The following is a 12,605-nucleotide window of genomic DNA, read 5'->3' on the forward strand; positions in this document are numbered from 1 at the left end:
AATACTGTAGGTGTTTGAATTCAACTAAACAATCTAACACTGTCTAGCAGTCTATAATATTAGTGGGTTATCCTCAGAAGTTATTGACTTGAGCCTTTTACAGCTCATCATATTAATATGGATTTACTTTATATACCTCGTTTTTATACTTTTCTGCTGAATGGTTAAGACCAAGATAAAGCAAGACCTATATAGCAAGAAATGTAACTTGTATCTGATAAGGTCAGCCAAGTACTCTCAAGGTTTATCCTCTAGCCCTGTACCACCTTTTGTACATCCTTTTGTCAGTGTCTGACATGATGAAGTTGGTAATGATGATGGAGAACTCACTTTTTAATAGCATCATACCAAAAATTTATGATGTGGAGGGAGTTAATATACTGATAAAAAAAAAAAATACCTATTTTAATGTTTTTCTTTTAGATCAGATGAAATCCTCAGGACCAGTTAAGGAGAAGATGGGAATATTCAAGATACTAGAAAATTCTGAAGATTCCAGTTCTGAATGTTTGTTTTAAATTGGAGCTAATGGTAGCTTAAGTTCCTGTTTACATCTAGTGATTTACTTATATTGGTTTTCAAATCCAGATTGTCTGCTTGACTTTTTAAGTTAAATTGGTTTACATAATGTAAGTAGTACCCTTGTATATTTAATAGATTATAATTTCCTGAGCCTTATTAAGAACAAAATTTGTCCTAAATTTAAACTTTTGTTAATTTTTGAGGCTAGGTAGTATTCTTGGGTATGGTCTGATATATGCTTAACCATTGCCAGATTTATACAGTCTTCCTGTGGAAGTTTAGTAAATGTCTTTTACCCCCTTTCTTTTAGCAGTCAGTTCCAAGGGGGTTTGATACTTCAGTTATGGAGTAGGCTTTCAATAAGGGCTTATTGGAGTTATGCTTTCTATTGTTGAAATAAGAAATCATTTGATTTTAGAGACTTAAAGATCCTTTATCAAATTTTTGTTATAAGATCACCTTATCAAAGTATTTCATGAGAGGTTATAGTTCAGGTAAAATAGAGAAGCTCTGGAAATTTATAATAGTAGAGGAAATACAACCAGGCAAAAGAAAATAAGACAGAGAAGTCAACCAAAATCTGTAATCAACGAACATAAAATCTAAAAAGGGAACAGTTTAGGTGCTGCATAGAAGGCTATGAAAAAGAGATCTAGAATACACTCAGGATGGGAAAAGTGCTCCCTGAGCCGTAGATTTCTGAACAGGTTAATAGGAAATGTTATCTTTTATGTTCATAAGCAGATCAGATGATAATGGAACTAAAGCTCAAAAGAAAAAAAAAATTTTTTTTAAGAAAAATGTTTTGAGAGAACATTTACTCAAAAGAGCAACATAGAGCAACTTTTTCATTTTGTCTTAGTAAGTCAGGCTTTGCCAGTCACATAAGCATGCTGACAAGTATTGCCTGAAATTTGTTGTCACCGCTTCAGTGAGTTGCTTAGTAGTTGCATGTACTTTTTCAGTCTTGTTTTCTTACGTTGTCCTGATTAACTGTCATAGCTTTATCTCTGTTCTTTTTCTTTTCTTTTCTTTTCTTTTTTTTTTTTTTTTTGCGGAACCAGTGATTGAACTCAGGCCCTTGCGCTTGCCAGGGAAGCGCTTATTCCACTGAGCCATCTCCCCGGCCCTCCTTTTCTTTTTTTAATGTAGCTGGCCCAGCCCACCCTGGGGTGGGGCTGGCACGGCATGTGGTGCCAGGGATTGAACTGTATTCCCTGTGTGCTTGCCTAAGCAGCGCTTTAGACTACTGAGCTATCTTGCTGGCCTCTGTCTCTGTTCTTGTATCTCTGGTAACACTCATCTTGCTCCCTGTTCCACTGAAGAAATAGGAAAAAACTTGTAAAAGTTGGCATCACTGTATCAGTAAGCTTGTTTCTGTTTGTCTTTCATTTCTTCCAATATACTCTTTATCCTAGTCAAAGCCAACTGAAAGGTCTTTCTCTTTTTTTTAATAGCAGCAGTACTTGCAAACAATATTTATATTATTTTAAGTTTGCCCGTTTTCATTCCCCCCCCCCCCGAACTCATTCCAGTTGGGTTTCCATTCCTGTATTCTATTGGAATTGTTCTTTGTAATGTTGTCAGTGACTTCTGAAGTCATTTTACCTGGTCTGTCAAAAGTTCCTATTTTTGCTGACTCTCTGCCACAACAGATTTTTTGTTGGCTCTTAACAAACATACTTGCTTCGATTTCCTTCCTATCTTTCAGAACTCCTCAATCATCAGCATGCTTAGTAGGCCCTTTGTGGGAGAGAAATCCTCCCATCTGTGATATATACCTTGCAGGATTTCTGTTGGGGCAGAGAGGAGGGAAAGGGTTTTGGAGAGCTCACTGTTCACAGTACAGACATCCTCAGTTTTCAGTAAAGTTCTGCAACCTGCTACCTCAGCTTCAAATCTGACATCCCCAAGTCCCAGAGCCCCAACCCCTTTTGGTCACCTTTTGCAGGGAATGTTGCTTTAGTTTTCTTCCAGTGTAAAAGTAGTAATCACTTTAGAAGGAGTTAGAGGTTGGGGTTTATCTGTTTCTTGCAGTTAATTGTAGTGGGGTTTTTAATGACGGCCTGTACCCAGCACAGAGACTTCTAATCCTCCAGTCTATCGGAACAGTTGGCACTCATGCATTTAATTTTCAGTTTCTAAAACCTTTTGTTGTCGTTCTTTTACCTGTCATCTTTATACTGTCAGTTTCCAGACCTGTATCAAGGGGCTGTGGGGAGCACATGTTCTAATTCCATGTTTTTGAAACAAATGTTCCATATTTTACCTACATAATAAATTATTTTCAAAACTGAACTTTGTCTTTCATAACTTGGTTACACAGTGAAAAGTACTTTATTCACCCTGTTTGTCTCATGAGTATTCAATGTTAGATAGGCTTACTTGGTTGGGTTGAGGTTTTTATTTTGGGCATATTTTTGTTTGGCTTTTATTTTGCTTTTGGCAGTGCTGGGGATATATGATGTGCTAAGATGTGTGCATCCCTATTGTGTGGAGAAATACAGTGAAAGTACTCGAGCATTTTCATGCAAGCATGTTTCTAGAGTCTCTTACAGCAATTATGTGTAGTTATTTTTGTCTTTTTGAGATGGTTTCACTGTAGTTGAGGCTGGTCTTGAGCTCACTTTGTAGCCCAGTCTGTTCTCAAACTCCAAATGCTCCTTCTGCCTCAGCCTCCCATGTGCTGGAATTACAGGCGTGCACCACCATAGCCAGCCTTTGTGTATAGTATTTTAGTCTTAGTGAATTGTGGTAATACTTTATAAGAAGCCTGCGAAGTATAATTGTTTATATTACAAACATTAAGTGCTTCTGGTAGTTTTAGGTTGCATTCTCTTAATTTAAAAGTGTTTTTTTTTAATGTAGTTTTGAGATTTTCATTTCCTGAGCTGGACATGGTGGACACACTTGTAATCCTTTCACTGAGGAAGTTGAGGCAGAAGGTTCATAAGTTCTTTAATCCTAAATTGAGAAAAAAGGGGCTGGGAGATGGCTCGGTGGAATAAGCGTTTCCCTGGCAAGCACAAGGGCCTGAGTTTAATCCCCGGTTCTACCAAAAAAAAATTTAAAAAAGGGAGAAAACTTGCCCTTAACTCTTTGTATGCTACTTACTTTATGGCATGCAGCTAATCTGTGCCTTTTGTATTCACATTTTCTATGTTAGAAGTATCGTAATACGGTGTGCTGGAATTCATCTTTTCCCCTTTGTCCTCAGAGGGCAAGAGTTTGAGAGTCTTGCATAGGCAGTTGAGACCAGGGATGTAGTTTAGTGGTACAGCGCCTCTGAATTCCATCCTCAGCGCTAGCCCCAAACCCAAAAAATGCTGTTTGTTTGGGGGTTTTTTATTTTATTTGTCCTTAATTTTATTGAGAAACAAATAGCAATGAGACGGTTTCAAATCAAATTGGTAGGAAAGTTTCAATAATTAACACATTGCATACTCTCTTCATAGTGGTTATTTGCTGTACAAGATGCGGACATGATATCCTATTTACAAACTATTAGAACAAATCCCTCTATTCATTAAGAGAATGTAACTATCCTAACCATTTTGAATACACAGATACAAAATGGACATTCATCTGTATCCCCTTTTTTGTTCCGTCATTTGAATATTATAGGTGTGTTAATTCAGGAAAATATTCTAAAAGAGTCCAGTAGTCCATAATAGTATTGGGTCTTTCACTGACTGGCAGTGTCAGAAATTGTTGACAAGAGTCCCCTAAAGGGCTGGGGAGGTAGCTCAGTAGAATAAACACTTGCCTGGCAAGCTCAAGGGCCTGAGTTCAATCCCCAGTTCCTCAAAAAAAAAAAAAAAAGAGACCCCTACAGCAACAACACAACACCATGGCTTTCTTTTTTTTTTTTTTTTTTTTTTTTTGCGAAACCAGGGATTGAACTCAGGCTCTTGCGCTTGCCAGGAATGTGCTTATTCCACTGAGCCATCTCCCCGGCCCTGGCTTTTACTTCTTTTAGTTCATTTTTATACTTTTCTGCTAGATGGTTAAAACCAAGATAAAGCAAGACCTATGCAAAAAAAGTTGTAGCTTTGGGATCTAATAAGGTCAGTCAAATCCCCTCATGATTTTTCCTGAGATCCTGTACCTCAGATTATAGATCCTTTATCAATGTCAGCCATGTGGATGAGTCACAGCCATTGCTTGGCCATTGTGCTCTCTGTGAAAGCCTGAGAGAGTGTTTTCTCCCCATGTGACTCTCCTTAGGCACACTCTACATCATGGATCACTTTCCTCTTTGGTCCCATAATCTCCTTGATCAGAAAATTTGGGACACTGCTGAGTTACATGACATTACAGTACAAGTTCTCATATGTCCTGAGTCTTAATTGACCTTGGAAGGCTAGGGCCAAAATGTTGGCTTTCCTTGAGGCCCTTCTTTGTCTCTAATTTTGGTCTGCAAACTTAGGTTGTTAACCCTCCAGAAGACAAGCTTATTGTTACTATGAAAAGTGCTGTTTGATTAGCCTGTGCACACTGCTGGTTTGTACATAGCACAAATACTGTTAATTACCATCAATACCCAATAAACAACTGTGGTTGTAAAACTCAAGCCTAAGGTATTACGAGTAAAATCAAAAAGATTTCTCTTTGTCTATTTCTTCTGGATCAGTTGTTAGTCACTTTGCTGCTACTGCTGCATTTGGAGAAGATGAAAGCTTGACTGAAATGTAGCGAGGCTTGCATGTCGGTATATATTTTACATCCTTAATTTTTATTTTTTGCTCACAGTTGTGAACTAACCCCAAACCTCCACCAGGAGTCCTATTGTGCATGACTAGGTTTAACATGTCAGGCTGGTAGCAGCCAGGTCCAGTAAAAATGTTCTCATTCAGATGTGACTTGGTGCTGACGTCATCTGAAAATTATAAGCACTTCAAGATAGTTACACTCTTGCAAGTTGTTCAGCCAACCATAAAATCTAGAATATGCCCATTCATACAGGTTTGTTTTGAGACAGTCTTGCCATTTTATTCAGGCTGGCTTAGACTCCCTGCCTGGGGTGGCCTCCAGCTTGGGGTATCCTTCTGCCTCAGCCTTGTGTGCTGGGATAAAGGCAAGCACCACCACGCCCTAGATCTGTCTGAAATGATGCTTCCATTCTGCATCTTCAAGTTGAGAAAGCCAGGCCTAGTGAGTGATATTGTCTGTAATTTTTCCTGTTAAAAACTCAAGTTACATGAATCTATAAATCAAACTCAAGTTATATGAAATTGTTTTTCTTATATTTCATTGAGGTAACATGCTAAGAACAGGTGCAAATTAAAGTGCTCGGCTTGGTGTGCACTGTACATCTATGTACCTGGGTGACTGTCCGCCACGTTTACATGAAGTTGACAGCATTTCTGAAGGTTCTCTTCCGGTATGACTGGCCCCACCCAGGGCATAATGTGTCACCATGGGCCAGTTCCACAGAGCATGAACTGGCAGCTTCATGATTTATGAAGTAAATATTAGATTTAGAGAGCCCAATTTCTAGATATTTGAATGGTATGAAATGAAACCTATTAATGTCTGATCAAATCAAGGCTTCTGACAACTACTGGACTTTGTGCCAAGAACCAGCAGACTCAGCTTACAAATGTGCTGTGGTAAGAGGTTTTGTTCTGCCCTGTCAGTGCTGTTTATCTTCCATTGATGGCATTTGTACTAGAACCCTACTGCAAGAGGATGTTGCGTTGCCTAACGTTAAACATGGTAATGTTTTCTTGAGGTAAAGATTGGAAACTCCGGGTCTGAGCACACCTAAGCAGCGGAACTAGCCATCTCAAGAGATTGTGAAGATTCAACGCTGGTGATTTCATTGTTTGGAGCTGATACTCCAGTGTATTCTTCATTCAGACCTGCATGGTGTACTCTTGGCCGTTCAGGTCTCCTTCAGCCTTTGTGCAGGCACACACATCTGTCCCTGGAGAACAACTTTCACAAGGAGTCCCACTCCTGCGACCTCTTGTCAATGCCGAAATTGAGTTCCACCAAATAAGAGCCTGTGGTTGAAGCATAAGACATGAAGTCAGAAGAGAGCAGTGAAGATTGCCTACCGTTAGCCAGGTGTGTGTGGTGCACGCTTCAAATCTCAGTGCTGGGAGCTGAGACAGGAGGACTGCCAAGAGTTCAAGGCCAGACGAGCTGCATAGCCAGGTCCTACTGCAAAAACACATGGCTGAGACAGGAGGATGACTGAATCAGCTGCATAGTGAGACGCTGTACCAAATATATAAAACATTTTAAAAAGATTTAGTCTCAGAGCCAAGATTGCTGTAATTCAGATTCATCAAGCTTTTTTTCTCCCCCCACAGTTTTCTGATGCTTTTAGAGAGAAACAAGTAATGTAGCATTTTCTGTTTGTTGCAGCAGGACTATTGGGCTGCTGGAGCCTGCTACAACTTTTTTTTTTGGTGGAGCCAGGAATTGAACTCAGACCCTTGAGCTTGCCAGTGAAGTGCTTATTCCACTGAGCCGTCGAACTCAGACCCTTGCGCTTGCCAGGGAAGCACTTATTCCACTGAGTCATCTCCCTGGCCCCCTGCTACAACTTAATAAGTATATTCACCAGTTTATCTTTTAATTTCTCTATGTAGGTTTTCTGTATGGAACAGAATCAACACAGCAAACTTAGATTTTTCTTTTTGTTTTTCTTTTTTTTTGGTGAGACTGGGTTTTGAACTCAGACCCTTGTACTTGTCAGGGAAGTGCTTATTCCACGCAGCCATCTCCCCAGCCCCTACTTATTAAGAAGACCTATTTGGGCTGGCGAGATAGCTCAGCTGTCTAAAGCGCCTGCATAGGCAAGAGCAGGGAACATGGTTCAGTCCCTGGCACCACATGCTGCACTAGCCCCACCCCCAGGGCAGGCTGAGCAGGCCGCAAAAAAAAAAAGCCTGCTTACAAGGTTGGTCCTTCGGTAGCATCTAGCAGTCTGATCCATGAACACTTCCTACACTGATATGCTGTAAAACTGCTTTGTGTTAGGAGCGCCTCACTGTGCCTAAGCTGTTTGCTAACCAGCGTGGTTTATGAGGAGCGCCTGCTTTCTTACGGGTGCAGGTGTTCCCATCAGAGGACCTCGGAACGCACTGTCCTGAGCGTGGCGACAGTTCACTTTGGGGAGCTCTGCTCCTCACTTTGAGTGTCGCTTCCGGGCTCCAGTGCAGATCCCTCAGCCTGCTAGCACACATCTTGCATCCCGCTGGCACAGACTTGATGGCTTCCCCGCTGACCTTGGGCCTTCCTGGTGCAGACCTGTGGGGCAGACTCCCATTGCCGTGGGATCCAGGCCTCCGCTGGACTCTTACAGTCTTCACTGTGTGGACAGATTTTCCTCACCCTCTTCGTGTGTGGCTCCTTGGGTCACTATTATAAAATAATCTTGTAAATTGTGTGTCCTGTGTTGTCTCCCCTTGTAAGCCCTGAGTACAGCATAACCCAGTAAGCGCAGCCAGCAATAATCGGCTTCTGTAAAGCATGCTGTGTATTGGAACCAGTGGATGTGGGGAGGTGAGATGTTGGCCTGTGAGGAAGAAGCAGTGGAGGGAGGGTCCTGGCAGAGGCCCACAGCCCCAGGGATGTGATGGCGCGGCCCGGACAGCAGAGGGCCAGCAAACAAAGGACTCAGCAGATCTGCAGACTTCGCCCAGGAGTAAGATATGTGCATGCCTTTCTAAAGAATTTCTTTGTTCTGCTAATTAGAGAAAAGTTACAGTTTACACAAGTATATTTGATATATAGCCCAAGGTTCTACAGGCCCTCTTCTAACTCAAACTTTCCTGCTTATAACCCCTGCTGATCTCAGTGTCGCTGAGGCTGTCATTTTGGTGTATAAAAACTCCTAGACAGGGTCCAGGGAGATGGCTCAGTGGAATGAGTGCTTCCCTGGCAAGCGCAAAGGCCTGAGTTCAATTCCCAGTTCCACCAAACAAAACAAAACAAAACAAACAACCAAAAAACCTAGACAAAGAATTTTTTTGTCTTCTGTTTGCCGACCCGTTTCGGTCCCCTCCCAGGGTTAGTGCTCTCATTTTCACTATAAAATAAACTTTCAACTTTTTCTCTACAAAAAAAATACTTTTGTTCTGTCCTTTTTGAACTCTGTTGTAATTTTTTCTGAATTGAGAAAAGAACCCACCAGCTGGACCATATAATCCAGGATGTTATATGTGTTGACAAGAAGACTATCATAATCTTTAGTTACTCCGTACAAGACAAACAAAAAGATTGTTGCACAATCCTGTACAAGAGATTGTTTAAACAAAAAGATCCTTAGAAGAGGCAAACATAATAGCAGAAAACTTCTCAATGCACTAAGAGAAATTAGTATAAGTGAAACAAATGTTAAAATATTTTTGAAACAACAGAGTAGGTAATCTGGGGAATTATTTAGAACTCCCTACTTATTTATCTATCTTTTTGTTGTTTGTTTCTTCTATCTTCTTTGTTGTTCTACACACACACACACATGCATGCATGTTACTTTTTTTTTTTTTCTGGTGGAACTGGGGCTTGAACTCAGGCCGTAGTGCTTGCTAGGGAAGCAGTTATTCCACTGAGCCATCTCCCCAGCCCCTTTCTTTTTTAAAAATGTATTTGGGGGCCGGGGAGATAACTCAGTAGAATAAGTGCTTGCTTGGCAAGCGCAGGGTCCTGAGTTCAATCCTTGGTACCCCCCCCAAAAAATGATGTGTTTGGTACAGCGTCTCACTACACAGATCGGACTCCTAGTGATCCTCCTGTTTTTAGCCTCCCCAGCACGGATTACAGGTGGGGCACACAGGGCATGTAGTGCCAGGGATTGAACCCTGGTTCCTGCGCTTACCTAAGCAGGCACTTAGTCCGCTGAGCTATCTTGTGGGCCCACATTTTTTTTCCCCCCCCCGGAACTGGGAATTGAACTCAGGCCCTTGCCCTTGCCAGGCAAGCGCTTATTCTACTGAGTCATCTCCCCGGCCCCTATATGTTTTTTTTTTTTTTAATTTTTATTTTTATTTATGTGTGTGTGTGTGTGTGTGTGTGGCCAGCTCAGCCCACCAGGGGGCGGGGCTGGCTGGCATGTGGTGCTGGGGGATTGAACCGCCGTCCCTGTGCTTTGTTTAGCTTAGCTTGTTCTAAGTAGGTGCTTTAGACCACTGAGCCATCTCACCAGCCCCCCTATATGTTTCTTTTTTGGCAGAACCGGGGATTGAACTCAGCCCCTTGCGCTTGCCAGGCAAGTGCTTTTTCTACTGAGCTATCTCTCTGGCTATATGTTTCTAATATATGAGAAACTACAATGTTTAAGTTTGTGTGTATGACTGACTTCCCTTCCTAGTATGCCCCCAGGTCGCACCTGTTTAGCTGCTCATGCCTCCAGTTTACCTTCCTGTATGGCAGAGCAGTGCTCCCGGGTATGTAAGCTCCAGGGTGTGTCTGCGCTCTCCTTACCCGCTCACCTGCTGACGCTCTTTTATCGGACAGCTTTGTTTGCTGGCTGCTGGCAGTGAGTATTTAGCGAGCTCATTTCTCTTGCTGCAGTGTCGCGGGTACACAGGAAGCTATACAGTCTACAGATGGAGGCGCTGGGGCTTTTTAGAGTTCCTGTGTAAGTAGCTGGAAAGTCATTTTTTAATAATTTTTATCTATCTTTTATTTTTAAAGAATACAAAATAGTGATAAAAAAAAAAAACCAGCATTAGAAACGATATAAGATTTCACTAAACAAAGTAATAGGAATTTAACAATGGTTGCTGTATTACAGAATGCTATCTTCAAATTAGTTGTTCAGGCTACCAGATATAAATGTGTAAGATTCATTTAAAGAAAAAACAAAAAACGATAACAAAGAAGTTATAAGAAATTCAAAGCAGGAAAAAAAAATCAGACTTAAAAAAAATTAAGCATTAACTGCTGCTTTCAAAAGACCAGCAAAAATTGACAATACAATTATCCAAACTATTCTTCGTATATACCTAAATATGTTTTTTCCCTTCTTTCACTTGTCCTTTTCCTCATCCCGGTTTTTCCTTCCCACTGAACAATTTCTTTTCCTTTCATGGTATCTATTGGACCTGCCAGCTTTTCAGTACCTTCAGGTTCTCACACTAGTGAGATAGTATGGTGTTTGCACATGTGGGTCTGTTTTATTTCACTTACCAGTATAATCTCCAACTGTATCTAGCTATCTACAAAATCCTTGAATTTATCTTCTTTTTATAGTTGAATAATATTCCATTGTTTAAAAATGCAACATCTTTTTTTCATCCATTCCTCAGTTGATGGGCTTTTGGGCTGTTTCCAAAATTTAGGTATGACAGATTGTACTTCCATAGATATGGGTACACATAAATCCCTGTAGTATGATGTTTCAGTTCATTTAGAAAAATACCTGGGAGGGCAATAGCTGGCTTGGGTGGGCCCTCCAGTCCTAGCGCTTTGAGGACTCTCCATACTGACTTCCATAATGGCTGTACCAGCCTGCACTCCCACCCGCAGTAGAGAAGGGTTTCCCCACAGCCCTTCCAGCATTTGTTATTGGCTGACTTCTTGATGATAGCTGTTCTTTCTGGGGTGAGATGGAATCTCAGCATTGTTTTCATTTGCATCTCTTGAATGACCAATGATGCTAAACATTTTTTCATGTATTAATTTGCCTTTTGTATCTCTTCATCTGTGAAGTGTACATTCATTTCAGATGCCCATTTTTGGATTAGGTCTTTGAATTTTGGAGGCCTGATTTTTAAAAATTCTTTATAAATTCTAGATAGGAGTCCTTTGTCTGACAGACAGTTTGCTATAATTGTCTCCTACTTTGTGAGGTTTCTTTTTACTTTGTTGGTGATTTCTTTTGACATGCTGAAACTTTTGAAAAGGATGATATCCCAATTGTTGGTTCTCTTAAGTATTTCCTTCACAGTCTGATTTTTGTTCATGAGCTCTTTACTTACACCTATATCCCTTAAGATTTCTACCTATTTTCTCTTCCAGAAAATTTAGTTTTTCAGTTTTAATATTTAAATATTTGACCTATTTTGAGTAGTTTTGTGCAAGGTAATAGGCATGGGTCTATTTTAAGCCTTTGACATGTGGAAAGCCGGTATTTCCAGCACCATTTATTAAGGAGGCTATCTTTCTTCCAGTAAGCATGTCTGGCCCCTTTGTCAAAGATAACGTGGCTGAGTGTGCTTGTCCTTGTGTCTCCATCTTCTAATCTGTTCCATTCATCCTCAGGGCTGTTTTTTATGCCAGTATCATGCTGATTTTATTTACAGTGGCTTTATAGCATAATTTCAAGTCAGGGATTGTGATGCCTCCTGCCATTTCTCTGTTGCCTAGGATTGCTTTTGCTATTCTAGGTCTATTCTGGTTCCACATGAATTTTAGGAATGTTTTCTCTAGATGGGTGAGATATACTAATGGTGTTTTAATTGGGATTGCATTGAATCTGTGTAACAGCTTTGGGAGTATGGGCATTTTCACAGTGTTGGTTCTTCCTATCCAAGAACAAGGAATATCTTCCCTTTTTCTGAAATCCTCTTCAGTCTCTTTTCAGAGTACTATAATTTTCACTGTATAAATTTTTTACTTCCTTTGTGAGAATGATTCCTAAGTATTTCACTTTCGGGGGGGGGGGTGTTATTGTCAAAGGTATATTTTCCATATTTCTTTCTCTGTGTGTTTGTCGTTGGTGTATAGAAACGCTATTCATTTTTGAGTGTTAACTTTATATCCTGACTGGGGAGATGGCTCAGTAGAATAAACGCTTGCCTGGTAAGGGGAAGGGCCTGAGTTCAATCCCTGGTTCCGCCAACAGAAAAAAAAAACAAAAAACACTTTATATCCTGCTATGCTACTGAATTGGGTTATTAAATCTACGAGTTCTTTTTTTTTTTTGCGGAACTGGGGATTGAACTCAGGTCCTTGCGCTTGCCAGGTAAGTGCTTTATTCTACCGAGCCATCTCCCTGGCCCCAAATCTACAAGTTCTTAGTGGAGTTTTGGGGGTCATCTACATATAGTATCATGTCATCTGTAAATAATGATAATTCCATTTCTTCCTTTCTAATCATTATTCCTTTTATTTCTTTCTCTTGT

General features: G+C 40.6%; 1 protein-coding gene across 1 annotated transcript in view; it reads left to right on the plus strand.

Moving 5' to 3' along the window:
- Hells (helicase, lymphoid specific) overlaps positions 1-1,547 on the plus strand; it is a 42,310-nt gene extending 40,763 nt beyond the window's left edge. Inside the window, exon 22 of the mRNA XM_004625489.2 lies at positions 424-1,547. Within this exon, the coding sequence (XP_004625546.1) occupies positions 424-518 (95 nt within the window). The 3' untranslated portion in view covers positions 519-1,547. The remainder of the gene's footprint in view (positions 1-423) is intronic.
- The last annotated feature ends 11,058 nt before the right edge of the window (positions 1,548-12,605 follow it).

The sequence above is a fragment of the Octodon degus genome, unplaced genomic scaffold, assembly GCF_000260255.1.
Source record: "Octodon degus isolate 3935 unplaced genomic scaffold, OctDeg1.0 scaffold00010, whole genome shotgun sequence".
NCBI lineage: Eukaryota > Metazoa > Chordata > Mammalia > Rodentia > Octodontidae > Octodon > Octodon degus.